We start from the raw sequence: 27720 nt of genomic DNA on the forward strand, positions 1-27720 counted from the left end.
CCTTAGGAATCCCCAACTTGGATAAGCCATTTTTCCTTTATGTGGCCAGAAAGCAAGGTATGGCCTTGGATGTTCTTGTCCAAAAATTGGGGAATATTCCACAGCCAGTAGCCTACTTTTCTAAGCAACTAGACCATGCGGCTTCTGCATGGCCTGGATGCCTTTGGGCTGTTGCAGCTACTGCTCTTCTGGTAGATGAAGCTAATACACTAACATTAGGATAGCACCTGGAGGTTTTGACCATACACCAAGGCAGGGTTATGGCTGCCTTGAAACAGGGGCCACAGCTACTTTGCAATCTTTCAGGTAACCCAAACTGAGGAATTATTTCTTTCAATAAACTTTTAGATAGGCTTGGTGTGGTGGCTCACGCTGTATTCCCAGCAGTTTGAAAGGCCTAGGCAGGCGAATCACCTGAGGTCAAGAGTTTGAGACTAGCCTGGCCAATATGGTGAAACCTTGTCTCTACTAAAAATACAAAAATTAGCTGGGCATAGTGGTGCATGCCTGTAGTCCCAGCTACTTGGAAGGCTGAGGCAGGAGAATCACTTGAACTCAGAAGGCTGAGGTTGCAGTGAGCCGAGATCATGCCATTGCACTCCAGCTTGGGCGACAAGAGTGAAACTCCATCTCAAAAAAAAAAAAAAAAAATTTAGAGACCTCTAAAGCTCTTTTTTTTTTGAGATGGAGTCTCACTCTGTCACCCAGACTGGAGTGCAGTAGCACGATCTCGGCTCACTGCAAGCTCCGCCTCCCGGGTTCATGCCATTCTCCTGCCTCAGCCTCCCAAGTAGCTGAGACTACAGGCGCCTGCCACCACGCCTGGCTAATTTTTTGTATTTTTAGTAGAGACAGGGTTTCACTGTGTTAGCCAGGATGGTCTCGATCTCCTGACCTCGTGATCCCCCACCTCGGCCTCCCAAAGTGCTGGGATTACAGGCGTGAGCCACCGCGCCTGGCTGAGACCTCTAAAGCTCTTTTGGATCAAGTGGAGGAAAGCCTTAACCTAACCAGTGAAGGTAACAATAAACACCAGTAAATATTTGAATCCCCTACAGAGAGGCATTTAAATAAAGTCTAGTTGCCAGACTTCACCCAGATAAGTTCCTCTACGTTGGACAGGTTTAACTAGAGGTAGGGGCAATGGCTGGCTGCTTGGGTTATTTTGGGAATAGAGCTTTCAGGCTGAAGTCATTTGTTTTAGTGTCTTGAAAAGTTTTCCCATAAATAAATAAGATATCAACTGAAATAAAGAATCCCTTCCCAAATGAGCGGAATTATGAAAATGCTTAACTATTTTCCACTGATTGGCACTTGGCATTAGTAATTTATTATCATTAGCCAGCCAGAGGGGTCCCGGGCCAAATCGTGATCCCTGGCCCATTTTTGTTCTTCCTTGGAGTACACTGGCTCAGCTATATCTGGGGCTGTGGGCACTAGGATGCCCATAAGCGTAACTGGCTCTTTTAGTGCAGTGGCTTTGGCCCCCACATCTGCAAGGGCATTTCCTTTAATAATATCATCAAAATGTGCTCTGCAATGAATTACAGCCATTTCCTTTGGCAGTAAAACAGCATCTAACAAGCTCAAAACATCTGAGTGATGTTTTCTGGGGAGTCCTTAGCGGTGAGGAGTCCCCACTCTTTCCAAATGTCAGCATGACCATGAAGCATTAAAAAGGCATACTTGGAATCATCATAAATGTTAATTTTTACATCCTTTTCCAATTGCAGGGCACTAGTAAGAGCAATTAGCTCAGCTTCCATCTGTAAACCATTCTGTCTCAAGATTGTTAAGGGGCTCATCTCTTAAGTTTGGCCCACTAGAATAAATTTGCTCCATAACCTGTATGCAGGAATGGTTTAGAGCATCTGTGGAGTTTGGCAGACAAGCAGCTGGGTTTACTTGGCGAACTTTAAGAGTTATGTCTGGTGTGTCTAACAGTAAGGCCTGATGCTTTAATGAACATCCTCCCATCATCCACTGGTGCCCTTTAGCTTCTAAGACCCCCTGGACTTGGTGTGTGGTCAAAACCTCCAGGTGCTATCCTAATGTTAGTGTATTAGCTTCATCTACCAGAAGAGCAGTAGCTGCAACAGCCCAAAGGCATCCAGGCCATGCAGAAGCCGCATGGTCTAGTTGCTTAGAAAAGTAGGCTACTGGCTGTGGAATATTCCCCAATTTTTGGACAAGAACATCCAAGGCCATACCTTGCTTTTTGGCCACATAAAGGAAAAATGGCTTATCCAAGTTGGGGATTCCTAAGGCTGGAACAGAGCCCAATTTCACTTTGACAGTATTGAAGTTTTGTCTGCAATTCTCATTCCAATCAAAGGGTTTTAAATCTGTCCTTTATAGAACCTCACATAGAGGCTTGAAATGTTTGCCTAAATCCAGGCACCCATAAGTGGCAGAACCCAGCCATCCCTAAAAAGGCCCACATTGGTTTCTTGGTCTGGGGCTCTTGAATGAGCTTCCTTCCATTCTGAGGCTATTGCTTGGGTACCAGAGGTTAAGATACATCCCAAATTGATTCTGGAGGAGTGTTATAAATAAGAAAAAGAGAAACAAATAGTAAATAATAAAAAAATTTATCAAAAAAGACATATGCAAAATATTTGACTTTCTGAGTAGAAATCTGAGTCTTGTTTGGTGACACCCTATATCCACTAGTTCCCAGGAAATTTAGCAATTTAACAGTAGTATTATCTGAGTTCTCTTTAGTTGGGCTAGCAATGAGCAAATCATCTACATACTAGATAGTTGTGCTATTTTGCAGCTGTAGATTCTTCAAGTCCTTAGCTAGAGCATTTCCAGACAAGTGTGGGTTATCCCGCAACCCTTGAGGGAGAACTGTCCAGGTTAGTTGTGAGGTTGAATGAGTATCTGGATCATTCCATTCAAAGTCAAACAGACGTGTGGATCTGGATGCATTGGGTGCACAAAAATGCATCCTTATCTTACTTTTTTCTCTCCTCAGGGGAGAGGAACAAAAGTAACACTCGTTTGCTTTATGCTTTCTGAAGGTAACCATGCCTTGCAGCCAAATCAATAAATTCCTCCCCAGTAATGGGTAGGGCATGCAGGTAGTACTAAAAAGCCATGCAAGAAAACCAGAATCCCTGAAGGACAGCTTAAAGGATAAGGAAAGTGGCATTTCTGGGCTTGCCCATCAATGCCTGTACAACTATAGAAGACAGGGCTCCATTATGCTGGGCCAGAACAAAGTAAACTGCTCCCGTATTGAATAAGAAATTAATAATCTTATCTGCCACTTCAAGAGTCACCTGAGTCTCCTCCAGAGCAATGGCTAATTGTCCAACAGGAACTGAGGTGTGAAGTCTCGGACCGGTCACTCTTAGGTCTGTTGGGCCATATGGGTTCAGGAGCCAACTCTTGGCAGCACAGGGCATTCCCTCTTCCAGTGACCAACCTTCTTACAGAAAACACATTGGTTTACACCCAGGGCACAGTGGCCCAGGGCACAGTGGCTCAGAGGCCCAGAATGGGGCTTTCTGCCTGCTAGCTTCCTCTGGCAGGGCTTGGGGGATAAGGGTCTGGCTCTGAAGGGGTGGAGAGCTTAAGGCTGCAGCTAAAAGCTGGGCCTTTTGGGAGGTTTGCTTTACTTTCTCTGCCTCCTCTGCCCTATCTTGACCATTGAAAATTGTAAAAGTCATGTCTAAAAGCTGATTTATGGAAGTCCAGGGGCCTAAGTTTGCTTTTGTAGCTTCCTGCAGATATCAGGAGCAGACTGGGTTATGAAATGAACTCCTAGCAATGCCTGTCCCTCCTTGGAGTCAGGGTCAGTGTTAGTATATTTCCTCAAGGCCTCAATTAACTGCCCTTGGAACAAGGTTGGGTTTTCATCCTTTCCCTGAGTAATTTCCCTGACTTTATCGTATTTAACAGGCTTTATCACAAATCTTCTCATTGCTTCAAGGAGGCAAATAATCATATGGTTTCTCCTCTCTAGGTTCTTACTTCCTTTTTTTATTGTTGTTTTTTTCCTCAAGATGGAGTCTTACTCTGTTGCCCAGGCTGGGGTGCAGTGGCAAGATCTTGGCTCACTGCAACCTCTGCCTCCCAGATTCAGGTGAGTTCTCCTGGCTCAGCTTCCCAAGTAGCTGGGACCACAGGCACATGCCACCACATACGGCTAATTTTTGTGTTTTTAGTAGAGACAGGGTTTCACCACATTGCCCAGGCTGGTCTCAAACTCCTGACCTCAAGTGATCTACCCACCTTGGCTGCCCAAACTTACTTCCTCTTAATAACTCCAATTTAGGTCCCAGTCAGGCACTGCTGTACCTCCTACTGGATAGATGTCATGCCCCTGGTTGCAGGCTGCCACTCCATCTGCATATGCTTTAACAGCTCCCATAATATGCTGCTTTTCTTCTTCTGTGAAGCAGGTAGACAGAAGTATATGCAAATCTTGCCAGGTTAAATCATATGTTGAAGGGGTGGCCCGCCCCTCCACACCTGTGGGTATTTCTAGTTGGGTGGGACGAGAGACTGAGAAAAGAAATAAGACACAGAGACAAAGTATAGAGAAACAACAGTGGGCCCAGGGGACTGGCACTCAGCATACCAAGGACCTGCACTGGCACCGGTCTCTGAGTTCCCTCAGTTTTTATTGATTATTATCTTCATTATTTCAGCAAAAAGGAATGTAGTAGGAGGGCAGGGTGATAATAACGAGAAGGTAGCAACAAACATGTGAGCAATAGAATCTATGTCATAATTAAGTTCAAGGGAAGGTACTATGCCTGGATGTGCACGTAAGCCAGATTTATGTTTCTCTCCACCCAAACATTTCAGTGGAGTAAAGACTAAGAAGGCAGCATTGCTGCAAACATGTCTCGCCGCCCACCATAGGGCGGTTTTTCTTTGATCTCAGAATTGAACAAATGTACAATCGGGTTTTATACCGAGACATTCAGTTCCCAGGGGCAGGCAGGAGACAGTGGCCTTCCTCTATCTCAACTGCAAGAGGCTTTCCTCTTTTACCAATCCACCTCAGCACAGACCCTTTACGGGTGTCGGGCTGCGGGACGGTCAGGTGTTTCTCATCCCACGAGGCCATATTTCAGACTATCACATGGGGAGAAACCTTGGACAATACCCTGCTTTCAAGGGCAGAGGTCCCTGCAGCTTTCTGCAGTGCATTGTGCCCCTGGTTTATTGAGACTAGAGAATGGCGATGACCTTTACCAAGTATACTGCTTGTAAACATTTTGTTAACAAGGCATGTCCTGTGCAGCCCTAGATCCCTTAAACCTTGATTTTATACAACGTATGTTTTTGTGAGCTCCAGGTTGGGTCAAAGTGGCTGGGGCAAAGCTACAAAGTAACAACATCTCAGCAAAGCAATTGTTTAAAGTACAGGTCTTTTTCAAAATGGAGTCTCTTATGTCTTCCCTTTCTACATAGACACAGTAACAGTCTGATCTCTCTTTCTTTTCCCTACAATATGTCAGTGTTAGTCTCTCAAATTCATCTATGAATTTTCCTAGACCCTCTAAAAACCAGCTGAATTTTTCCTAGCATAAGGCTGTCAGCCACAGAAAACGGTACATGTACCTATAGAGTGCCCTTGTCACCATCTGCCACCTCCTGAAGAGAGCAAAGAGTCAACTTTGACGGCTGGTAAGAGGCCCCACTGAGAGTGGTGCTTGTGGGGCTAGGCTCTTTGGGGAACAAATGTAAGACAGGGCTTGAAGGGTAAGGAGGAGGTGATGGCAGGACATCGGACATCCCCAAATAACTAGGAGGGGTTAATAATACTTTGGACACTTCTGGGGAACTAGGAGTCTGACTTTGTTCCTTCGGAGCACTTGAACTTACAGTGGGGAGTCTGGGACCAGCTGGGGGAAGCCTGGGATTAGGAGGCCCTTGCATAAGTGGTCATGAATTATGTCTAGTCCCTCATTTTTCTTTCCTTCTATCAAGCATATACAAGCGTATTTTAAATCCTTATCCTGGCTAACCGTTAGGAAGACCTGCACATAGATTATTTCTCCGCACTTAGTTTCCCTTCTACAAAGCAAATCAAGCCGAAGTATAGTGTTAACACCTGAGGTCCACCTTTCTGATCCTCTCAAAGGATATTGGGGCCAGTGTTATATTAAAAAAAAAAAAATTCTCAGCCAGGCATGGTGGCTCACGCCTGTAATCCCAGCACTTTGGGAGGCCGAGGCTGGCAGATCATGAGGTCAGCTGATCGAGACCATCCTGGCTAACACAGTGAAACCCCATCTCTACTAAAAATACAAAAAAATTAGCCGGGCGTGGTGGTGGGCGCCTGTAGTCCCAGCTACTCGGGAGGCTGAGGCAGGAGAATGGTGAGAACCCGGGAGGCGGAGCTTTCAGTGAGCCAAGATCCAGCCACTGCACTCCAGCCTGCGTGACAGAGTGAGACACCGTCTCAGAAAAAAAAAAAATTTCTCTTAAGTCCATCCAGTTTAAACCTTCCCTTCTCTAATAGGTTAAAATGCACCCTAGCAATGAGCTCTTCAGGACTGATACCACGTTCTCTACCAGGACTGAAGGTGCTGAATACCACTCCTTGTCCGCAAGATTGTACTGCCTCCAGCCGAGCTCCACTAAAAGGGACAAGATAATTCTTAGTGCCAATTTGGCCAAGGGAGGAACTCCTGGAGCCAGTAGGGTCCCCTTGTTCATATCAGATAATAAGAACAAGTAAGCAGACCCATGGTCACCTGAGGCAATGCCACAAGGAACCCAGCAAAAAAAAGATGTTGAACCAAACAAGGGAAGCGGGCAAGCTGTAACTTGGGATCCCGTGACAAAACTATCTCAGGGCAAAAATGACATTCTCAGTCTAGAAAGCGGGGCCCGGCTGTCTGTGACCAGCCAATGAAAGATGATCTTCTGATTAATAGACAAGAGAAAACTGTTAAGAAAAAGTCTCCTGTCCTCCATTCTGGGGCTAATTTTTTGTAGGGACAGACATAAAAGAGGCTTTTGCTTAAAGGGCATTTCTAATCTTGTCACATATGGCTGTTAAATACCACACTTTAACTTGTAACTGCAGTAATAGAGACGTTATTGCCCATCTCTTCCAATAATTAAGGTACAAAAAGACTAGCTCTTGAGTGACTTCTTGTTTCCAGTGTCCCTCAGACAAGTGGTGAATTAAGTCAGAGGAGAGGCAAGGAAAGTAAAAGCTAAACTGTTTGGTGGCCAGGCATGGAGGCTCACGCCTGTAATCCCAACACTTTGGGAGGCCGAGACAGGTGGATCGCCTGAGGTCAGGAGTTCGAGACCAGCCTGGCCAACATGGTGAAACACTGTCTCTACTAAAAATACAAAAATCAGACCAGGCGCAGTGGCTCATGTCTGTAATCCCAGCACTTTGGGAGGCCGAGGTGGGCAGATCACGAGGTCAAGAAATCGAGACCATCCTGGCCAACATGGTGAAACCCTGTTTCTATTAAAAATACAAAAATTAGCTGGGTGTGGTGGCGCTTGCCTGTACTCCCAGCTACTTGGAAGGCTGAGACAGGAGAATCGCTTGAATCTGGAAGGCGGAGGTTGCAGTGAGCCGAGATTGCGCCACTACATTCCAGCCTGGTGACAGAGCGAGACTCCATCTCAAAAAAAAAAAAAAAAAAAAAAAAAATTAGCTGGGCATGGTGGTGGGCGCCTGTAATCCTAGCTACTCAGGAGGCTGAGGCGGGAGAATTGCTTGAACCCCGGAGGCAGAGGTTGCAGTGAGCCAAAATCACACCACTGCACTCCAGCCTGGGCGACAGAGTGAGACTCTGTCTCAAAAAAAAAAAAAAAAGAAAAGAAAATGCTAAACTGTTTGGGCCATCCTTCCCGTGGCAGCCTCAGGGCTTCTGTGAAACAAAGGCAGCAAGCCAACAGGAGACAAGAAGCAGGACACTCAGGCCAGGTGGATTACTCCCAAGGAGATAGTGGCAAACATCTCATAGGGCCAAATCCATTTTCCAAATAAACCCTGGGGCTTCTAACTCCTTGGGTCCTGGGCCTCAAACTCAAGTAGCAGTGGACAAGCATCCTTGTCCCCTAGAATAGCTCAATGACTCTAAAATGAGCCCCACTTACCCAAAGTCGGCCAATTGATGCCGCGCAGACTGTTTTCCTTCCAAGTTGGAGTCTCTTCTTATTGTCCATCCCCAGACAAGGACACCAGAAGGATGTTGCAGGAAAAGAGGGTCACAACCCAGACACCAAGAGTGGGTTCTTGGATTCTCACAGGAAAGGATTTGAGGCAAGTGAAAGAAGCACATTTGCCGGGTGCAGAGGCTTTCACCTGTAATCCCAGCACTTTGGAAGGCCGAGGCGGGCAGATCACGAGGTCAGGAGATCCAGACTATCCTGGCTAACGCGATGAAACCCCCACAAAAAGTTTGCTGGGTGTGGTGGCACGTGCCTGTAGTCCCAGCTACTCAGGAGGCTGAGACAGGAGAATCGCTTGAACCTGGGAGGTGGAGGTTGCAATAAGCCAAGATCGTGCCACCTGGGTGACAGAGAGAGCATCTCAAAAAAAAGCACATTTGTTGGAAACTCCTCTGTTACAGACTAGGGCATCTGCAGCAGCAGGAGGAACTCTCCCTCTTTTGTTAGTGTCTCTGCTTATAAGAAACCCAAGGCGGGCAGATTCCTTGAGGTCAGGAGTTTGAAATCAGCCTGGCCAACATGGCAAAACCCTGTCTCTTCTAAAAATATTAAATTAGCCGGGCGTGGTGGTGCGCACGTTTAATCCCAGCTACTGGGGAGGTTGAGGTGGGAGAATCGTTTGAACCCGGGAGGCGGAGGTTGCAGGGAGCCGAGATAGTGCCACTGCACTCCAGTCTGGGCAACAGAGCAACAGAGTGAGACTCTGTCTCCAAAAAAATAAAAAATAAAAAATAAACTATAAAGAAACTATAAGGAGCTAAATTAAACTTGAAATGCGCAGATGTGCTCACTAAAGGTAGTGGCTGTCAGTGTTATTGAAGACCATCAATCTTTTAACCTCAGCTTGCTCATTAACATTATCTTTAAGTAAAAAAGGCTGCACTCTCAGGACATCGGGATGCTCTGCAGGCTTGGTGTGAAGATGGGAATGTTCTATTCTGTGTTGTCCTAAAGAGGAGCTACTAGCCACACGTGGCGATTGAGCACTTGAAATGTGGCGAATGTGACTGAGAAACTGAATTATTCATTTTATTGCATTTTGATTAAATTTAAATAGCTACATGTGGCTGGTGACTATCATATTGAACAGTGCAGATCTATAGGTTTAGCAAGCATCACAGCTGACTCTAATGAACAACAGTATTTAAGACTCTAACAAGCCGTCCAGGTGATCCTTATGCTCACTTACTGGCAAGTAGTAGTAGGTAATCAACAAATGTTTGTTGAGTGGGTGAATGGGTGGAGGAACTAATAAACAAATGAACCAGACTATAATTTCCTTGCGATTTAAGGCTGTCTCTCCTGAAAATGAAAATGTGGGGGACTGTTCCAGATTAAAGAGGCTAAAAAGACTCAGCAATCAAATGGAATAAATTGACATTAAAAGGATCCTTGTTCAAAAATGAGAGGTCTTAAAGCCAGACTTAGAAAGACACATATTGCATGTTCTCACTCATATGTGAGAACTAAAAAAGTTGATCACATGGAGGTAGAGAATGAATGAGAGTTACCAGAGGCTGGGAAGGGTGTAGGGGATAGTAGGAGAGGGAAGAAGAGAGGTTGGTGAATGGATATGAACAGACAGAGAAAACAAGTTTTAGTGTTTGATAGCAGAGTAGGGTGACTATAGCTAGCAACAATGTATTGTATATTTCAAAATAGCTAGAAGAGAGGCCTTGAAATGTTCCCAACACATAGAAATGATAAATACTTGACATGTTGACCTACATATCCTGACTTGATTACAGATTCTATATGCATATAAGAAAATATCACATGTACACCATAAATATGCACAAATACTATGTATCAATTAAAAAATTTTGGGCCGGGCACAGGGGCTCACACCTGTAATCCCAGCACTTTGGCAGGCTGAGGCAGGCGGATCACGAGGTCAAGAGATCGAGACCATCCTGGACAACATGGTGAAACCCCGTCTCTACTAAAAATACAAAAAAATTAGCTGGGCATGGTGGTGGGCACCTGTAATCCCAGCTACTCGGGAGGCTGAGGCAGGAGAATCGCTGGAGGCTGAGGCAGGAGAATCACTTGAGCCTGGGAGGCAGAGGTTGCAGTGAGCCGAGATTGCGCCACTGCACTCCAGCCTGGGCAACAGTGTGAGACTCTGTCTCAAAAAAAAACAACAAAAATTTTTTTAAAATACAGTTAGAAGAAATAAGTTCTAGTATTTGATAATACAGTAGAAAAATTATAATTAACAATAATTTATTGCATATCTCAAAATAACTAAAAGAGGCCAGGCGTGGTGGCTCATGCCTGTAATCCCAGCACTTTTGGAGGCCGAGGCAGGCAGATCACTTGAGGTCAGTAGTTCAAGACTAGACTGACCAACGTGGTGAAACCTTGTCTCTACTAAAAACAAAAAATTAGCCAGGTGTGGTAGCGCATGATTGTAATCCCAGCTACTTGGGAAGCTGAGGCAGAAGAATCGCTTGAACCCAGGAGGTGGAGGTTCCAGTGAGCTGCGATGTGCCACTGCACTCCAGGCTGGGCAACAGAGTGAAGCTCTGTCAAAAAAAAAAAAAAAAAGCTAAAAGACAAGAATTATAATGTTCCCAACACAAAGAAAAGTGTTTGAGGTGATAGATATCCCAATTACCCTGATTTGATCATTCCACATTGTATACAGGCATCAAAATATTGCATATACCCCCAAAATATGTACAACTGTTATATATCAATAAAAATGTTTAATAAATAAAAATATTAAAAATTTAAAAATAACTATAATAGACATTTTGGAGACAACTGGTGAAATGTGACTATAGGCATTTTACATGATATTAGAAAAGTATTTTTAGTTTTCTTAGGTGAGATAATATTATTATAAGTCTTTATTCTTAGGAAGTACAAGCTGAAGTACTTACAGATAAAGCATCCTATATCAGCAACTTATTTTCTTTCCTTCTTTTTTCTTTTTTTTTTTTTTTGTGATGGAGTTTCGCTCTGTTGCCCAGGCTGGAGTGCGGTGGCGTGATCTCGATTCACTGCAACCTCTGCTTCCCGGGTTCAAACAATTCTCCTGCCTCAGCCTCCCAAGTAGCTGGGATTACAGGCATATGCCACCGTGCCCAGTAAATTTTTTTTTTTTTTTGTAATTTTAGTAGAGACGGGGTTTCACCATGTTGACCAGGCTGGCCTTGAACTCCTGATGTCAGGTGATCCACCTGCTTCGGCCTCCCAAAGTGCTGGGGTTACAGGCTTGAGCCACCACACCCAGCTGGCAACTTATTTTCAAGTGGCTCAGCCAAAACTGTGTGTGTGTATGTCTGTGTGTGTGTGTGTGTGTGTGTGTGTGTGTGTGTGTGTGTGTGGTTGGGAGGTGGGGAGAGATTGAGAGATTGAGAGAGAGACAGAGAGGAGAGAAAGAAAGGACACAAAAATGGTAAAATGTTAGCAATTGTTGAATCTAGATAAAGTATATTTTGGTGTTCGTTGTATGTATTCCTTCACCTTTTCTGTATATTTGAAATGTCTTTTTTTTTTTAAGTTGGGGGAAATTTTACCCACAATGAATTGGCAAATTCTAAAGTAAAGTAAAATGGTTTTTTGTTTGTTTGTTTGTTTGTTTGTTTTTGAGACAGGGTCTTACTCCCTCACCCAGGCTGGAGTGCAGTGGTGCCATTACAGCTCACTGCAGCCTTGACCTCTCAGGCTCAAGTGATCCTCCCACGTCAGCGTCACTCTCAAGTAGCTGGGACCATAGGCGTGCACCACCATGCCCCGCTAATTTTTTAACTGTTTTTTTTTTTTTTTTAAGTAGAGACAGGGTATCGCTATGTTTCTCAAACTGGTCTTGAACTCCTGGGCTCAAGCAATCAACCCACCGCAGCCACACAAAGTGCTGAGATTACAGGTGTGAGCCATTGCGCCTGGCCAGATTTTAAACTTATGGATCTTCTGACATTTGGATGCTAACCTCCCCACTCCTTCACAGACTAACACAGTGCTGAAATTATGTTACAAATTCTCTAGACCAGATATTGCAAACTGGCAACCTACAGATCCTATCTGGCCAGCATTCACATTTTTCCTTGGCTCAAATAGAGTGTTGTTTTAAATTAAGTTAGTTGTTAACATTTAAAATTCAGAGTATTTTTATTTTGATATATTATGTAGTAAAATATTTTGCATTGTGATGAAATATGCAATATTACTTTATAATAGCAAACATGTATAGATCACTTCCTGTGAAACAAGCACTGTTCTAAGAGTTTCATGTATATTTAGCTCATTTACTCCTTACAGCAGCACTATGGAATAGGTACTATTATTATCCTCTCTCTACAGATGGGGAAACTGATGAACAAAGAAGTGAAGTAACTTTCCCAAAGTCTCACAGCCACTGACTTGTAGCACCAGGGTGGAAACCTGTGCGGTCTGCCTTCTAACCATTAAACCATATCACCACTCACAAAAGTACACCTCCCCACTGTCTCTGGAAAAACCAGGTCTGGCAACACATTCCCACATGGCATCAATTAACCAGGGCTGAGAAATTTCATTTCCCTGAAGACAGGGCATTTTCTCTTTCACTTGCCAGAGTCTCCATTCAGTCAACTTCTGGGACCTTTGGGGTTTTGACCCCTGCTCTAGCACGGCTGAATAAACCAGGGGAAATGGCATGTTACAGATATTTCACAGACACCTACACACTGCCCCAGACCAAGTTAGATGTCAGGCTAACCTCTTAGTGGACAGGAAGCCCCAGTGGAAGAGAAGGTTAGAAGGTAACCTAGGCCAGACTGTGGGTAGAAGAGTGTTTAGAATGCCAGGATAATTGTCAGCAGACAATGGAGAAAGTTATAGGAAGCAGAAGTTACACATCCCATGATTGGTAATATGCCCTATCAGTGGGCAGTGAGGGTCAGTGAAAATAACATGGGCCAGCATGGCCTGGATTACAAAGCTGATTCCATCACTTAGCAGCTGTGTGACCTTGGACAAGTTACTTACCTTCAAGCTTCTGTTTCCTTGACTCAAAAATGGGGGTAAAGACACCTCCAGGATGGTGGAAGGAATCAAATGAGACAGTGTGTGAAGTCTCTTTAGCCCCTATTAATATAGGTAACCTAACTGCTTTTCTTACTAATTATTTATATTCATATTTTCCCCTAGAGCTAAGAAGCAAGAAGAAATTGGGGCGCCATGGTAAGCACCAGGAGCTTATTGAAGCTTCACCTTTGAGAGGTCCAGGTCTTCCTTCATTTATCCTGTAGCCCAAGCAGCTAGCAGACTTGCTGTTATGGTTTGATGATATTTATGAACTTTTTTCCAAACCAGAGATGCTGAACAGAACTTGGAAGAAATTGACACAGAGTAAGGGGAAAACAGTTGAGAAGGATTTTTGAGCAAAGAGTTTAAGTGAAAATTTAAATAAAATAGTCAAAAAGCCAGCAATAATCTAAATGGCTAGCAATTCCTTCATTCAGCAAGCACTGAATACCCACAAAGGTCCAGGTCCTATGCTAGATGCTAGGGACATAAAGGCGAGCAAAACCAGACATGGCTGCTGTCCTCCCAGCCCGCCCTCTGGTGGTAGTTGATTAAATGATATCACACCCGTATTCCAGAATGTTACACTGCCATTATGAAGAAAGTTTGCAAAGAATAACTAATAAAACAATCTAGTTTCATGTTCTAATAGCAAGGTAAAAAGCAGGATGAAAAGTTGTATTCATAGTATTATCCATATGATATAAATAAGCTGTAATCCACAACTCAAAAATAACAATTGTCAACAGTGTAGTCCATTATATTCAATTCTTTTTTTCCTATTCTAAACACATCTACTACATATATACAATAAACTATTGGAAAATTCTAAAAAGTACTTATAGTTGTTATTTCTGGATTGTGGGATTGTGATATTCCATATATTTCAAGGTTTCTACAAAAAGCAGGTATAAACGGGAAATGTGTCAATTAAAACACAGTCATAGACATGCATAGAGCTTCTACTCAGTGTTCATTTGTTTTCTTTCCCCTGTCCTTGGTGTGTCCAGGGGAAAGCCCGCAGGCCCCCACCAGGGCACCACAGGCATTGTGAGGGATGCTTCAACCGCCACTGCCACATTCCTGTGGAACCCAACACCTCCTGCCTGGTAATAAGCTGCCACCTGCTCTGTGGTGCCACCTTCCACATGTGCAAAGAGGCAGAGCACCAGCTCCTCTGCCCTTTAGAGCAGGTTCCGTGCCTCAACTCTGAATATGGCTGCCCTCTGTCCATGTCCCGCCACAAACTGGCCAAGCACCTGCAGGTGTGTCCTGCCAGCGTGGTCTGCTGCTCCATGGAGTGGAACCGCTGGCCAAATGTGGACTCTGAAACCACCCTTCATGAGAACATCATGAAAGAGACCCCCAGTGAGGAGTGTTTGGACACAGCCCTGGCCCTGCAGGACCAGAAGGTCCTCTTCAGATCCTTGAAAATGGTGGAACTTTTCCCAGAAACTAGAGAGGCTACTGAGGAGGAACCAGCTATGAATGGTGAAAACAGTGTGGAGGAAATGGGAGGAGCAGTGGGTGGAGTGGATATCGGTTTGGTACCACATGGTCTGTCAGCAACTAATGGGGAGATGGCAGAGCTAAGTCAAGAAGAACGGGAGGTGCTAGCCAAAACCAAAGAAGGGATGGACCTGGTCAAGTTTGGCCAGTGGGAAAATATTTTCAGCAAAGAGCACGCAGCCTCTGCTTTAACAAATTCATCAGCGAGCTGTGAGAGCAAGAACAAGAACGGCCCAGAGAAAGAACAGATTTCCAGTGGCAATAACATGGTAGAAGGAGAGGGTGCTCCCCAAAAGAAAGAACCACAGGAAAATCAGAAGCAGCAGGACGTTCATACAGCTGTGGAAACCACAGGGCTTGCCCCTTGGCAGGATGGTGTTCTGGAAAGACTGAAAACAGCTGTGGATGCAAAGGACTATAACATGTATCTAGTGCACAATGGGCGGATGCTGATTCACTTTGGTCAGATGCCTGCTTGTACACCCAAGGAGAGAGACTTTGTTTATGGCAAGCTTGAGGCTCAGGAAGTTAAGACTGTTTACACCTTCAAAGTTCCTGTGAGCTACTGTGGAAAGCGAGCTCGACTCGGAGATGCCATGTTGAGTTGTAAGCCAAGTGAACACAAGGCAGTGGATACTTCAGATTTGGGGATCACTGTGGAGGACCTGCCCAAATCAGATCTCATCAAGACCACCCTCCAGTGTGCTTTGGAAAGAGAACTCAAAGGCCACGTCATCTCTGAATCCAGAAGCATTGATGGACTGTTCATGGATTTTGCCACACAAACATATAACTTTGAGCCAGAACAGTTTTCCTCTGGGACAGTGCTGGCTGATCTAACCGCTGCCACCCCAGGGGGACTCCACGTGGAGCTCCACAGTGAGTGTGTGACTAGGAGACACAACAAAAGCAGCTCTGCCTTCACTTTCACTTGCAACAAATTCTTCAGGAGGGATGAGTTCCCCCTGCACTTCAAGAATGTCCACACAGACATTCAGTCATGTCTTAATGGCTGGTTCCAGCATCGATGCCCCCTCGCCTACTTGGGATGTACATTTGTTCAAAACCATTTCCGTCCCCCAGGGCAAAAGGCAAAAGTAATCTATAGCCAGGAGCTCAAGACCTTTGCCATTAAGCCGGAGGTTGCTCCAGAGCTGAGCGAGGGAAGGAAGAACAACCATCTTTTGGGTCATGGAGGAAAAGGCCAGAATTCTTTAACCAGCCTGCCCCTGGAGATTTTGCAGTACATCGCTGGGTTCTTGGACAGTGTCAGCCTGGCCCAGCTCTCCCAGGTGTCTGTGCTGATGAGGAATATCTGTGCCACTTTGTTACAAGAGAGAGGAATGGTCCTTTTGCAATGGAAGAAGAAGAGGTATTCCCATGGAGGCACCTCCTGGAGAGTCCACAGAGAGGTAAGTAAACACTCATTTATCGATTGACTCATTCAGCAATTTTTTGTTTCATTTTTTATAGACAGGTTCTCTGTTGCCCAGACAAAAGTGCAGTGGTGCAATCATAGCTTACCACAGCCTTGAACTTCTGGGCTCAAGTGATCCTCTTGCCTCAGTCTTCCAAGTAGCTGGGACTACAGATGTGCATCACCACATCTGACTAATTTTTAAATTGAGGTGGAGTCTCACTGTGTTGTGCAGGCTGGTTTTGAACTCCTGACCTCAAGTGATCCTCCCATTTTGGCCTCCGAAAGTGCTGAAATTACAGGTGTGAGCCACTGCACCTGGCCTTAACAAATATTTTTAAAGGCGTTTTTTTTTTTTTTTTTTTTTTGAGATGGAGTTTCGCTCTTATTGCCCAGGCTGGAGTGCAATGGCATGATCTTGGCTCACCGCAACCTCCACGTCCCAGGTTCAAGTGATTCTCCTGCCTCACCCTCCCAAGTAGCTGGGATTAGAGGCATGTACTACCACACCCAGCTAATTTTGTATTTTTAGTAGAGATGGGGTTTCTCCATGTTGGTCAGGCTGGTCTCGAACTCCCAACCTCAGATGATCCACCCGCCTCAGCCTCCCAAAGTGCTGGGATTACAGGCGTGAGCCACTGCACCCGGCCTTTTTTTTTCTTTTCTGAGATGGAGTTTTGCTCTTGTTGCCCAGGCTGGAGTGCAATGGCGCAATCTTGGCTCACCGCAACCTCTGCCTCCCAGGTTCAAGCGATTCTCCTGCCTCAGCCTCCCGAGTAGCTGGGATTACAGGCATGCACCAACACGCCAGGCTAATTTTGTATTTTTAGTAGAGACGGGGTTTCTCCATGTTGGTCAGGCTGGTCTCAAACTCCCAACCTCAGGTGATCCATCAGCCTCAGCCTCCCCAAGTGCTGGGATTATAGGTGTGAGCCACTGCACCCAGCCTTAAAGAGCTTTTTATGTGCCAAGCAGGGTACTAGGCACGGGAACAGTTGCTGAGAATAAGACTGACTCAAGGAGGTCAGTTTAGTAGAAAAAGACCTATAAACACATAAATAGCAATCCAGCGGGTAGTGCCTGTTCATCTGTGTATGTGTGCTGAGTATCTTCTATTTGCTCTCAAGATCCATTCTCCATCCTTCTCCACCCTGTCTGTCCCCCAGGAGGCTGACCTGGGCAGATTGCCTCAGCTGGCTCCCTTACCCTCCACCTTCCAGTGGGGCTAACGTAAATGGAGCGTGTCAGCAGGAGATGGGAGGAAGGGAAGAATGAGGTTGAAGTATCTATTCTCCTGGCTTCCCCCCTGCATGGTCCCTCCCCTTTGTGACACTTTGAGCAGGGGCTGTCCCTCCACTGAAGGTGGCTTTATCAGGTGGCTCTCTACACAAAATTACTCACTCTGGGATCCAACGACCTTCCTTCTTCTCCTTCAGGCCCAGGGCATAACTCTCTAGGCAGCTACTCACCCTGGATGCTGCACTGTATCTCGTGGCTTTCCTATACCCTGCTCTCGTGTCCGTAAATCATTCCTTTAAAAAAAAATCTCTTCAAATTACCCAGTCTGAGAGTGCCACCTGTTCCCTGCTGTGACTCTGATTGATACAGGAGGCCAACAAATCTCCTCAGTCCCGTGTCAACTAATTTTTTAAAACAGTTTTTGCCTTTGATAAAGACATTTTGAAATTCTAAATGAATTTGGCCCACTGATTTCCCCGGTTCAAGTGCTAATTTAATTGTTCAAAAAACACTCTGCTGTATAAATCAAAGAACCTTTCCCTTCAGAAATACCTTGTTCCTTTTCCCCAATAGGTCATGTTTGTTTAACTGTATTATAATTTCTACCAGCTTGTACCATACTGAAGTGAGGCACCTAATTCATCATATCCCAGGGCCTGTAGCATCCTTTCTCATGGTAAACATGTTGGTAATATGAGCCATGAATTTGTGATGCCCATTTAGGTCAATAATTCTATAATCTCACTGTTGAATTTCTTCGTAATACGTGGTATTTGCAAATTGGCATTGGGGAGTTAGAGTTGTTTGTATCTATTTGTATTGATCATGTCTAAAATATTTTGTATGTTTTCCATTATTTATTCCTGAGCAGTCTTCCTCAAAAAGTAATTACAAGACTCTCTCTCGTATATGTGCCTGCATTCAAGTGTTAGATAAATACTGACTGCCAACCAAGCACATATTAGGAAGAAACATGAATGAAGACTAACACATTGCCTTCAGGAATAGTATTGTCTAAAAATGCCTAAAATCCGATGTAAATAATTTAATTTAGATACTAGAAATCCCATTATTTTTTGGCTCAAGTTTGTCCCCAATTCAATGATGGCTGACCACTCTCAGATATTATTGGTGACAAGCTAATTTCCTTGCAGAAAGAAATAAAGAAAATTTAGTTGGGGCTAAAGGATACTCACATTAGAATGGATTTTTAAAGTAAAAAGGGAAACAGTTCTAAGATCTCAAAAAAACCACTTTTCCTACATAGCAACAAGGACAAGAAACTATAGGTGAAGTAGTCAGGTTGAAAGAGTATTAGGTTATGCCTACTCACATAACCAGACTTGAAAATGGTGACTTTGCTATCACATCCCAGGTGGAAAGACCAGAGGATATTTCAGAACTCATAGAATTCTCCTATGGGGTTCCCATTCTAGTGAGACTCTTATGAGTTACAATACTTTAATTTCAAGCAATAGAAAATCAACCTAAAGTGGCATAAACAATAAAGGGAATTTATTGGCCTATGTAACTAAAAAGTCTAAAGGTAATGGCTTCAAGTAAGGCTTGATCTAACAGCCCAAAAAATGCCCCCAAATGACATCTCTTCTTTCTATTTTTTACCTCTACTTCCTCAATAATGGCTACATTGTAAGATAGTTCTCACTCGGTGGTCTCTGGTGATTGCTGGCACCTCCTAGGACTTCAGCTTCGCAGTTCAAGTACAGAAAGAAGAAGAGAATCTGCTTTTTGGTATCTCCAACAAAAGTTCTGGAATAAGAGTTGCACTGGTACTAATTGTCCTGATTTGAACTGTGCATCTACTTTAAAATTAATCACTTGCTGGTGGAGGAGCAAGAGAGAGTGTGTGTCAATATGCTGATTGGTGTTAGTGATTCTCACAACTACAGAGCTGGTTGGGGAGATTATTGGTTGGCAGGGGGAACTAGGAATTGGATGCTGGAGAAGGGGCTACCAAATGTCTGCAGGAGCCACTAAACACTCTGGAGTCTAAGAATATGAAGAACAAGAGAATATTTCCTTATAGTGCCCAAATAAAGCCAGCCAGAGGGTAATACCCCTATATTCACCTTTGAACTTCTATCTTTCTCAACAGATCTGGCAGTTCAGCAGCCTATTCTCCAAAATCAAGAGCTGGGAGTTTAATGAAGTCACCTCCATGTCTGAGCACCTGAAGTCCTGTCCTTTCAACATTGTAGAGCACAAAACTGACCCGATTCTTTTGACCAGCATGCGTCAGCCCCGTGAGCAGGCCCGAGAGAGCTTAGTCTCCACCTTTAGAGTCAGACCACGAGGAAGATACGTCTCCTAAAATTTTAGATGCCACTCGATGCACCCTTCTTGGATTTCTTCTCGGAGTTCCTGAAGTAGGACAGAGTGTGGTTTTGAGGACTCCCTTCTGTAAACTGCCTATTTGCTTATCGGGGTGTATTGGAACACGCAATGTCCTTGGAAACCTCAACACAAGGCCTACGAATTTCCTAAGCCATGTCTTGTACCATAGTGCCACATTGATGACTTGTTTCCTTTTTTCTTTTCTTTTCTTTTTTCTTTCTTTCTAAAATAGATTGGTCTGAGAAGAAAATAAGTAATTTGAGGCCATTTGGAAGATGGAACCAATTTCTTAAGCGATGAGAGAGCACGAAATTCCATAACCAGTACAGGCCTGTGCTTTTACATGGGCTTTTTAGTTCACAAAGCACTTTCAAATTTATGGGACAGGAAACGCAGGATGGGACTAAGGTGCAGACAGTTACTCCCCAGGGAATGCAGCATGAAGAGAAAAAAGCTGGAGGCTCTGGAGCTGGGTCTGTTTTGACTGTCAAGTCCGGGGCTCGTTTTGGTTATTCTACTGCCTCTAGGCCAGGGTAGTCCTAACACAGCCTGACATAGGAGAGCCCCTGGCTGAGCATGGCAGCCTTGAAGACACCACAGGCCAAAACATGAGGGGCAGAAATGGGATCACAGAGTCTGTTGTTAGAATCTTGGCAACATACAGCAGGAAAGCCTTGATAAATGGGGAGTCCAAAGGAGACACCATATTTACGGAGAACATTAGGACAAAAAGTCACCAACTTACTTTGTAACATTTTAATAATGACTTAAGGGTCAAGATTTTTTTCTTCTGAAAATTATGTTCTGAGTTAGGCAGAATATAGGCATGGCCCTGGGCCACCCTGTGCTATCTGAAATGACCTCAATACACTAATGCCAACCTCAGCGTCATGCTAGAATGCACAGGGCAGCCCAGGGAGACCACACCTTTGGCGAAGTCCAGACAAGGCCCACTGCAGTTCCTATGGCGCCAGTCACCAGCTCCTAGACACCACTTGGGTACCCCATTGGGGTCTTGGAGAGGAAGACACGTGAACATAATGGCTCCCTGAAATTGCTCCTACCCATCCATATTTCTGGTCATGCTTTCAGTCTGACAAAAATGGATGATACTGCTGTTTCTGGTAACAAACAGTGAATATTCATAAGAACAAAAGTAATAGAAAAAAAGACACAGTAGAAACTGGCATCCCCTAAAGCAGGGCTTCTTAGCCTTGGAACTATTGACATTTAAATAGATAATTTTTAAATAGATAATTCTTTTTTTTTTTTTTTTTTGGTGGGGGTGAAGAGGGGATGGAGTTTCACTCTTGTTGCCCAGGCTGGAGCACAATGACATGATCTCGGCTCACTGCAACCTCCGCTTCCTGGGTTCAAGCGATTCTCCTGCCTCAGCCTCCCGAGTAACTGGGATTACTCGCCTGGCTAATTTTGTATTTTTAGTAGAGACGGGGTTTCTCCATGTTGTTCAGGCTGGTCTCAAACTCCCGACCTCAGGTGACTCGCCTGCCTTGGCCTCCCAAAGTGCTGGAATTACAGGTGTGAGCCACTGCGCCCTGCCTGAACTGGATAATTCTTTGTTGCAAGGGACTGTTCTGTGTACTACAGGATACTTGGCAGCATCCTTGGCCTATCCATTAAATGCCAGTAGCACCCCCACAGTGGCAACAATCAAAAATGTCACCAGACATTGCTAAATGTCAGGGAGCAAAATGGCTCCCCGTTGAAAATCCCTAAAGGATGTCACACTAGTGACAGTAAGTTAGGATATGCTTATTTTTTAGTACAGCAAAATCTTATCGCACATAGCTATCCACAAATAGTTATGATTTAATGCAGCTCTTTATTTATGAAATAGGTTTTAGACATGTGGTGATTTTAAGTTGAGAACCAGAAGGAAGTGATTTGTTTGGTATGGCTTCATGTCCTTCAGCCACACACAAGAATGTATCCTTTCAGCTCTCTTTGGTTATACCTGAAGCCAGGAGCGTTGAGTTATTAGCCTTGTGTTTATATTCCTCTCACTGCAACTGGTGTCATTTTCCCAGCAGTCCTAGCAGTCCTCAAGCAAGTGGGAAATAGGAAAAGAAAAGGACAGGCATTGTAGGGAAGCAGAGGATAAAGAATTTAGCCAACAAAAGAAACAATCTAGTTAATCTGGGTGCTTTTATTTCCTGGGTTCTCTCTAAACATGGTTCAGAGCTGGTGTAGATGAAGTAGGTGAAACCTCTGAAAAGAGTCAAGAAGGCAGTAGAGCAAGTCCCAGACCAGAAATATGCTCATCTTTTCATCGTAATGTGCCACTCGGTACTATTTGGTAATGTCACTCTGTTTTTCCTAATCCCATCCTTTGGTTTGTATTTCATATTTGTATATAAGGCACCATTTTCTAAAAATATGACTAGGGTGTGACCTAAGGTTTTATTCCGTGAAGATGAGTAACTGGAAAGAAGCTAACACTGCAGTAGGAAGGAAGGAAGGGAGTTGTCCAGGTGGTAGTTTGACGTGTTTTGAATCTAGTCCTTCCTACATGGAGGATAAAAGCTCCTAAAGTCCACTCTGGGTTTGTGATTTTAATAGAAATAGAAAGGGAAACTATAGACCAACGGAGATGAAAATCAGGGGCTATGGATGGATGGAGGAGAAACAAGGTGCTACAAAGAGAAAGGAAGAGGGCAGAAGGCTTTCCCTTCCCAAACTGGGTAAGTGGGGGAAGCCTCGGTTCAGGAGAGTGGCACTGCCCACAACTGCTTTGTGGGTTGCACACTTCCAGCCGCACTCTCCCCCTCCAGTTGCTGCCTTCAGAGCTGTACTGAAGCATGAGCTTCAATAAGACAAGCACACTTCATAGTAAGAGGGCAGTGGCACCAAAGCCTTTCAGAGCAACTATGGATTAGACAGAAATGATTTGTGAGAGGAAGCTGGAGTGAACAGCATGAACAGCGAGTGTTACCTGACAGAGGCAAGATGGCTACATGTGGCTTCAGATTTAGAAACAGCTGAGGGGAGCAAAGAGGGACTGTGTACACAGGGAGGGAAGATGTCTATGGGCAGAGCCCTTGGTGAGTATCATCACCAAGAAAGGCAGTCCAGAGTAGAGATTAGCCAAATATGGAGGCTGAGGTCTGTAGAACTGGGCCAGAGAAGACCTTGCTGCCTTAGTAGCATAAGGGTCTGGAAAAGAAGTTTCTATCCCACAACAAAGGAAAAAGTGAAAAGCAAGGTGGAACTTGAAGATGTGTCACGAAAATCACTATAAAAGTCTGATTTATGTGTGATGTCAAATCAAACTGAAATGAAGAATGAGATTGAGTATATCTGTGGTGACTGACCTCCGTATACTAGAAACCTCAGTGTCTCTAGAAGAGGAAATAAAAGCTGCTTTGCACTCTGAAAGGCTAATTGGGTGAATCTTATAAGTTAGGTCTAGAGACAGATGTGTGATTCACAGGCATAGAAGTTGTTGCTGAAACCAAGTGTGTATCATGAAGAAAGACCAGAGCACAAGCCCGAGACCAAACTTGTCCAACCTGCCTTATTGTGTTGTTCTGTTTTGTTTTCTTTTGTTTTAGGCTTTTGGCAGCCTGAAGCCATGGTTTTTAGTTTCTGTCTCTAGTGATAAGCAGAAAAGAGGAATGAGAAAGGGGCTTTACTGGCCCAACCAGAAACAGAAACTACGAACCCACAGCTGAATTCTCTCCCTTGGACACCCTGCTGGGCAGCTCACCAACTCTATGAAGCCCTGGAGCAACTAACTGTGGGTCTTAGCAACTCATTCTAGCTCCTCCTCGATCCCAGTGCTTTCTCCATCTTTTCTTTCTTTCTTTTTTTTTTTTTTTTTTTTTTTTGAGAAGGGTCTCCCTCTGTCGCCCAGGCTGGAGTGCAGTGGTGTGATCACAGCTCACTGAAGCCTTGACTTTGACTTCCCAGGCTCAGGTGATTCTCCCACCTCAGACTACTGAGTAGCTGGGACTATAGGCCCACACTACCATGCCCAGCCATTGCTCAGGCTGATCTGTTTTGGACTGGATTTAAAATGCAGCCTAAGGAGGCCAGGTGCAGTGGCTTATGCCTGTAAACCCAGCACTTTGGGAGGCTAAGGGGGGCGATCACCTGAGGTCAGGCGTTCAAGATCAGCCTGGCCAACATGGGGAAACCCCATCTCTATTAAAAATACAAAAATTAGCTAGGCATGGTGGCGCACGCCTGTAGTCGCAGCTACTCGGGAGGCTGAGGCAGGAGAATCTCTTGAACTCAGGAAGTGGAGGCTGCAGTGAGCTGAGATCACGCTGCGGCACCCCAGCCTGGGTGACAGAGCAAAACTCCTTCTCAAAAAAAAAAAAAGTTCAGCCTAAGGAAAAGGCCTAGGCTTTGACATCTAGGGTGCAGGGGAATTGGCAGTGGTAAGAGAAAGTCTCCTGGATATGCCTGGAAGAGGAAAGGTTGGAGCCTTAAGATTTGGGGCCATGAGGGCCACACAAAAAGTACTATTTACCTCAGCATACGGGTGAACCATAGTCTCGCTTTATTTCGAATTTTAGGACTGAACAGAAAGACGGTTCAGAGATATTTCTTCAGGGAAGGAAAGTGGGCAAATAGCACAATCAGGCAAACCACACGATCTAGACGTACTTTCCGGGGTAAACAAACCGGGAAGCCCAGAGCTCACAGAGGAGGAGAGCAGAGCTTGGGGTGGCAGAGAGGTGTTCATGGGGAAGGAGGCAGGAACACAAGAGAAATGTCCATGAGCTCATCCAGGATAGAGAGGACTCCTGGGGAAGGGGACCTCCTTCCCCATGCTGTCTCTGTCCCAAGCCCTTAATGAAGCTGGAGAGGGAAGTCTGTCCAGAACCTCATCTGGTTAGACATTTGCAGCAGGAATAGGGAGGGGGTGGAGGCAGAGCCACTTTGGACATGGGAAATCACAGTTGCAGTAGACAGTGAGCTCTAGTCACTGCAGAAGCTTGACATAATTTGCAGGGAAGAGTCCAAAGTGGCCATGGCAACGTCCCCGCCACCAGCCCTCGTCCACCATCTCAATGTCAGTGATTACATCGTCTGGATCAAAGGAAAGCTCATCACTTCCCTCTGGGGAGAAAGTTGAGGGGATATTAGAATGGTCAGACATGAATCTCTCTTTTCACATGTCCCCCTGTCTTATATCAGGGGCCTCCAGGTACCAGGCTCCTCAGGCCACTCCCAACCTACCTCCTTGGTAATCATATAGAGCCACAGCTGAGATCCCTAGAGTCCCAGCCCCAGCCGGGCAGCCTGATGATCCTGCATAATGAGAAACACAAACATGGTATCATCAACATGAAGAAGGCAAGCAGAGAAAGATCCTACTAGGGCAATGGAGAAATTCTTCTTCCTCTTACCCTCCCCTGGACATGACCAAATTCTCTTGCTTCTCCTCCCATCACTCACCAGCCAGAGCAGAAGAAAAAGAAGAATCTTCAGGCTCGAGCACCTCCTCATAGTCCCCCTCTTGTTCATCCTCCTGCTCATGCCTGTCCATCTCCTCAACATCCTCATAGTCATTCTCAGGCTCGGGCTCAGGCTCTGCTTCGTACACTGGCTCTTCCTCCACCTGGAGGCCTTCCAGAGTCCTAGGGGGCAGAGCTGGGGGCTCCTCATTGTCCTGAGAAGAGACAGTGTGGAGCACTGTGACTTCCACTTTCCAGGAGGACTCAATGGAGGACTGACAAGACCCCCCCCTTCACCATCCTGCCTCTTCTCCCCTCCACCTTTGACTCCATCTAACAGCCTCTCCTGGGGAACACAGCCTTTCATCCATCTTCATTCTTCAATCTCCTCCCACACCCACCTACCCAAAACACATTCCAGAGGCAATGGGAAGAGAATGTAAAAAGTGTGCGGGGAGGGAAGTAGAAAACAAGTCAGATTATTTGGGAGACCAAGAAAACACTGAAGCAAAAGCACATTGTTGAGCTACCACAGCTAGGATAATCATCTCCCCTAGTTTGCCCAGGACAGAGGAGTTTCCCAGAAGGCAAGGTCTTCAGTGCTAACGCCAGAACAGTGCAAGGCAAACCAGGATGGTTGGCCACCCTGCACAGCCCATCTTCCTAAGACTTGAGGAGACGGGGTGGGGGCAGAGAGTCTTTGGGGGTTTGCTTACCTCCGGGAGAGTCTGCCTAATGGGCAGCAAGGGCACTGGGTGTTCCCTGCTGGTTATCACAGGCTCAGACTCTGATGATGGAGGAGTCCCAGCTGGAGGCCAGGCCTGTGGAGAATGAAGCATCTCTCAAGTAAGCAAGCCTCCATCTTCACTCTTTTTTTTCTTTTTTTTTTTGAGATAGTCTCTCGCTCTGTAGCCCAGGCTGGAGTGCAGTGGCATGATCTCAGCTCATTGCAACCTCCACCTCCCAGGTTCAAGCAATTTTCCTGCCTCAGCCTCCTGAGTAGCTGGGATTACAGGCACGCGCCACTATGCCTGGCTAATTTTTGTATTTTTAGTAGAGACAGGGTTTCACCATGTTGGTCAGGCTCGTCTTGAACTCCTGACCTCCTGACCTCGTGGTCTGGCTGCCTTGGCCTCCCAAAGTGCTGGGATTACAGGCATGAGCCACCACACTCGGCCCATCTTCATTCTTTTTATTTTATTTTATTTATTTTTTGAGACAGGGTCTCACTCTGCTGCCCTGGCTGGAGCACAGTGGTGAGATCATAGCTCACTGTAGCCTCAAACTCTTGGGCTCAAACGATCCTCCTCTCTAAGCCTCCCAAGTAGCTGGGACTATAGGCATGCATCACAATGCCCAGCTAATTTTTTAATTGTTTTTATGAGATAGGGTCTTACTATGTTGCCCATGTTGGTCTAGAACTCCTGGCTTCAAGTGATCCTCTCACCTTGGCCTCCCCAAGTGCTAGGATTACAGGCATGAGCCACCACACCATGCATGTCTTCACTGTTACATTTACCAGGAACACCCTCTCCTGCTCTCTGCCAATTCAAATGGAACTCACCCCTCAAGATGGGCTCCAACCTGAAGTGACGGCCCCTTCCTCATAGTTCCTACAGCAATAATTGGCTGTGCTGGCTGGTGACTTGCTTTCTGTTGTACTATGTAAATCTTGAGGGTTTTTTCTAACATTCTGATAGGAGGTCCAATTACAGTCAGACTGAAGTCTTCTAAAGACAGAGACAACAGACCTTGCCTAACCCAGGGGAGGCTTTTGCCTTATTTTCTGCCAATGGTTTGGACCCCTTAGGCTCCTGTCTGGGCAAGAGATCCTGGATGTGGGTCCCAGAGGGCCAGGCGCTCACCTCTGAGGAGATTTTCTTGGGCAGTGGGGCTGGTACTGCTGGCTCTTCCATAGCTATCACTGGCTGTGGGGCCTCAGGGCTCATCTTTGTCACAGCCTTTCGCTCCTGTTGCCTCCTGGCCACCTGCTGTGCCTTCTCCTCTTCCTCTTGCTTCCTCTTCTCCTCAGCCATGGACTCAAATTTCGCCTTCAGCCCACGGGCACCACTAGAAGCTGCAGACACAGGCAAGAAAAATTAGGGTTGTCTTGGATTGGAGGGTGGGGAAGGGCGTGGCACTTGAAGGAAGAAGGGGAATCAGTTAAATATACAGGAGGAGGGATTTGTGGGACAGGAAGGTAAAGAGGTATTGATAGAGGAACAAGGGGATAATAGGAGGATGGCATAGCCCTGAAGCCTGGATTTGTATAAAGCCAGGCTATGCAACCTAAGACTCGTGTCTTTTTTTTTTTTTTTTTTCTTGAGACAGGGTCTCAGCCCAGGCTGGAGTGCAGTGGTGCAGTCATGGGACACTGCAGCCTCAACCTCCCAGGCTCAAGCAATCCTCCTACATCAGCCTCTGGAGTAGTTGGGACCACAGGTGTGCACCACCACACCTGGCTAATTTTTGTATTTTTTGTAGACAGGGGATCTTGCTGTGTTGCCCAGCCTTATCTTGAACTCCAGGGTTCAAGTGATTATCCTACTTCAGCCTCCCAAAGTGCTGGGATTAGAGGTGTGAGCCACC

The 27720-nt window shown here is 45.4% G+C and overlaps 2 protein-coding genes across 3 annotated transcripts in view; one reads left to right on the plus strand and one right to left on the minus strand.

The window, feature by feature from the left end:
* FBXO40 (F-box protein 40) overlaps window positions 1–20858 on the plus strand; it is a 35255-nt gene extending 14397 nt beyond the window's left edge. Inside the window, exons 2-4 of the mRNA XM_003275503.4 lie at window positions 13309–13341; window positions 14196–16106; window positions 19467–20858. Of these exons, the coding sequence (XP_003275551.1) occupies window positions 13339–13341; window positions 14196–16106; window positions 19467–19682 (2130 nt within the window). The 5' untranslated portion in view covers window positions 13309–13338 and the 3' untranslated portion in view covers window positions 19683–20858. The remainder of the gene's footprint in view (window positions 1–13308; window positions 13342–14195; window positions 16107–19466) is intronic.
* Window positions 20859–24207: 3349 nt separating this feature from the next.
* HCLS1 (hematopoietic cell-specific Lyn substrate 1) overlaps window positions 24208–27720 on the minus strand; it is a 30954-nt gene continuing 27441 nt past the window's right edge. For both annotated transcript variants that reach the window (XM_030801769.1, XM_003275504.4), the window contains exons 10-14: window positions 26997–27208; window positions 25848–25952; window positions 25133–25346; window positions 24914–24985; window positions 24208–24793 (exon numbers count right to left, since the gene is read on the minus strand). In XM_030801769.1, the coding sequence (XP_030657629.1) occupies window positions 24657–24793; window positions 24914–24985; window positions 25133–25346; window positions 25848–25952; window positions 26997–27208 (740 nt within the window). In that variant the 3' untranslated portion in view covers window positions 24208–24656. The remainder of the gene's footprint in view (window positions 24794–24913; window positions 24986–25132; window positions 25347–25847; window positions 25953–26996; window positions 27209–27720) is intronic.

This window comes from Nomascus leucogenys, chromosome 21 (assembly GCF_006542625.1).
Source record: "Nomascus leucogenys isolate Asia chromosome 21, Asia_NLE_v1, whole genome shotgun sequence".
Lineage (NCBI taxonomy): Eukaryota > Metazoa > Chordata > Mammalia > Primates > Hylobatidae > Nomascus > Nomascus leucogenys.